This window comes from Opisthorchis viverrini (genome assembly GCF_000715545.1).
Source record: "Opisthorchis viverrini unplaced genomic scaffold scaffold40744, whole genome shotgun sequence".
Lineage (NCBI taxonomy): Eukaryota > Metazoa > Platyhelminthes > Trematoda > Opisthorchiida > Opisthorchiidae > Opisthorchis > Opisthorchis viverrini.
Window position 1 is genome coordinate 1 of NW_008783777.1, and position 246 is coordinate 246.

The following is a 246-nucleotide window of genomic DNA, read 5'->3' on the forward strand; positions in this document are numbered from 1 at the left end:
CATATTAAAAAATGCACGCTGCCCCAGCGGCTTCAGCACGACAGAAAGAGAAACAGGATGACATTCTTGAAAACCCAGGTTCAATCAAATTGCCATGTGGAAGAATCCCGAATGACAGACAGGTAGAGCGGCGATTGCGTCAAATGCTTACCAGGAGCAAATTCAACACTGAAACTTTTGTAGTGGTCAACAATAAATGCGGACAGCAACAGAAACCAACCTACATGGACCCGACTATTTGATTGA

At 44.3% G+C, this 246-nt stretch overlaps 1 protein-coding gene across 1 annotated transcript; it reads left to right on the forward strand.

Moving 5' to 3' along the window:
• Nucleotides 1–11: 11 nt before the first annotated feature.
• On the forward strand, nt 12–242 carry T265_12411 (hypothetical protein; the record flags this gene model as incomplete). The annotated part of the gene is made up of 1 exon (XM_009180010.1): nt 12–242. The coding sequence occupies one exon, from the start codon at nt 12–14 to the stop codon at nt 240–242; it is 231 nt and encodes a 76-aa protein (XP_009178274.1).
• Between the last annotated feature and the right edge of the window lie 4 nt (nt 243–246).